This window comes from Setaria viridis, chromosome 1, assembly GCF_005286985.2.
Source record: "Setaria viridis chromosome 1, Setaria_viridis_v4.0, whole genome shotgun sequence".
Lineage (NCBI taxonomy): Eukaryota > Viridiplantae > Streptophyta > Magnoliopsida > Poales > Poaceae > Setaria > Setaria viridis.
The window spans coordinates 11049085-11051144 of record NC_048263.2 but is presented as its reverse complement, the minus strand read 5'-3'; the positions used below and the strand labels follow the sequence as shown (position 1 = coordinate 11051144).

General features: G+C 52.5%; 1 protein-coding gene across 1 annotated transcript; it reads right to left on the bottom strand.

Annotated features, from left to right (window-relative positions):
* Nucleotides 1–1626, bottom strand: LOC117862900 (probable xyloglucan endotransglucosylase/hydrolase protein 12). The gene is made up of 4 exons (XM_034746454.1): nt 1378–1626; nt 1097–1197; nt 792–985; nt 1–631 (listed from the first exon to the last, which is right to left on the bottom strand). Exons 1-4 carry the CDS (start codon nt 1541–1543, stop codon nt 214–216), a joined length of 879 nt encoding a protein of 292 aa, XP_034602345.1. The 5' UTR covers nt 1544–1626; the 3' UTR covers nt 1–213.
* Nucleotides 1627–2060: the final 434 nt, after the last annotated feature.

Genomic DNA, 2060 nt, shown 5'->3' with positions numbered 1-2060 from the left:
TTGATCATGAATTAACCAAGTATATTCATATATTTGATGGGAGTATGCCAATATACAAGTATACATATTCTTTTTGGAAAAAAATAATACAGAGAACCGTGAACACAAAAAAAAATAAGAATCATCAAATGAAGTCTCAATCCATCTCAGTAAAAAAAAAGTAATAATAGTAACAGGCCATCGAAAGGCCCTTTTCCTCTTGTGTCGAGTTGATCAGTGCTGGGGCAGGTCGCACTCGACCGGCTTCTGGCCATTGACCCACCGCTTGTAGTCGACGCAGTAGTCGTAGATCCTGTAGGTGCCCTGCACCCACTGCATCTGCCCCAGCTCCGCGGGGCTCAGCTGGCACGCCCCGTTGTACGGCGTGGCGGCGGCGGCCGGGCAGCCGGTGGCGCAGCCGCCGCCGTACCCGCCGGAGCCGCACTCGCAGATGTTGAGGTGGATGTTGTCGTAGTTGGCGACGAAGGGCGCCTTGGACCAGTCGGTCTTGACGCGGCCGCCCTGCGTGGCCCAGTCCTCCGCCGCCCAGATGCTGGAGTAGGCGAACATCGGCCGGCTCGTCGGGAACGACACGCCGTGGCTCGCCTGGTAGTTGCGGAACACCCGGATGGGGACGCTGTCCACGTACCACCTGGCAAATATATGCATTGATCGATATATCAATGGATCTCAGTTTCTGTTCGTCGTCGTCGTCGCAGCCGCTGATGTCTATGCTGTGTTTGAGTTCATGTAATGATGGGAAGGGAGATACAGGAACTCAGGAAGTGGGATTTGATGATGATGATACTTACACGATCATGCAGGGGCTCCATGAGATGGTGTAGTTGTGGTAGCCGGTGGTGGGGTCGAACCAGGGCTTGAACTGCATCTCCTTGTTGCCGACGCCGTCGGCGTAGATGTTGGTGTGGAAGGTGTAGGGCTGCCCGGTCTCGTTGCCCAGGAACTCGAAGTCGATCTCGTCGTGGTTGTCGCCGACGGAGGATGCCTGGAGGAATGCAGATCATGTCATATTGGTGGTATCAGAATGAAGCAGGATGTTGCATTGACACGAGATGAAGCAGGCAGGAAGGCAGACTAGTAATTAGAGCAATCGTACGTAGTATGTCGTGACAGTGCCGGCCGAGTCGCCAGGGACGAGCTGGATGAGTGTTGACACGGTCCCGTAGATGAACTGCTTCTTTGTCCGGAGCATGCAGCCTGCAGGCCGGCAGGCCGTACGTAGCATAAGAATCATCGCGTGGTCATAGTCAGAGAGTATATTTCCATCTCATCGATCAAGACGATGGATGGGGATGGGATGATGCGGATAATCAACTAAGATGGGAGCGAGATAAAATTCAAGAACCGATAAGGCGATCAACGGATTCAGCACAGTACCTGAGTTTTTGCTGACCAGCGACATGGAGAGGCCGTTGCCGTCGCTGGTGAACCTCGCGTTCTGGGGTTCCCATGGGATGTCGCAATCGTCCCGGAAGTTGGCGGTGGCGAGGCCGGCCACCGCCGCGGCGACCGCGACCAGGAGGAGAGCCCTCGAGCCCTCCATCTTCTTCTTGCCGAAAGACAATGCGAGCCTGCTCCTCTACTTGGAAATGTTCTCAAACCGTTGAATGGCTGCTTGTATGCTTCTAGGCTTGATGACAAACAGACATACATACACCTGCTTATATACTAATAGTATGTCTGTCGTCCTAATGGTTTCCAGGGTTTCCAGTCAACAGAGAGTTGTTGGTACGCATGTCAGGGTGATAGGAAATTATTGTTTGTTATCATCTGCAGGCTGCACGTAGTGCTGCCAGCTTGTGATGTGATCTAGTTATTAGTAGTAGCTTGCTCCGGCAGCTGTCTCTGGTTTTTGACACGGTTAGTTCTCGGCCACAACGTTGCATACCGTGTAGCTGTCAAGGAAGGAGAGATGCACCTACGTGTTGCCTCGGTTCCAAATTGTAAGGGATCACCTGGAACCACCAAGGTCCGATCTGTACCAATTGTCAACTTCTCCATGTACATGACGAAGAACAGGTCTCGGGAATGATTATTGTATTGTCTGGTCAAATATGCCC

Coding starts and splice junctions, on each gene's coding strand:
- LOC117862900 (XM_034746454.1), bottom strand. CDS start 1,543: ATGGAGGGCTCGAGGGCTCTCCTCCTGGTCGCGGTCGCCGCGGCGGTG. Junction 1,198..1,377: donor GCTGGTCAGCAAAAACTCAG/GTACTGTGCTGA, acceptor GCCGGCCTGCAG/GCTGCATGCTCCGGACAAAG. Junction 632..791: donor TGGAGCCCCTGCATGATCGT/GTAAGTATCATC, acceptor TATATTTGCCAG/GTGGTACGTGGACAGCGTCC.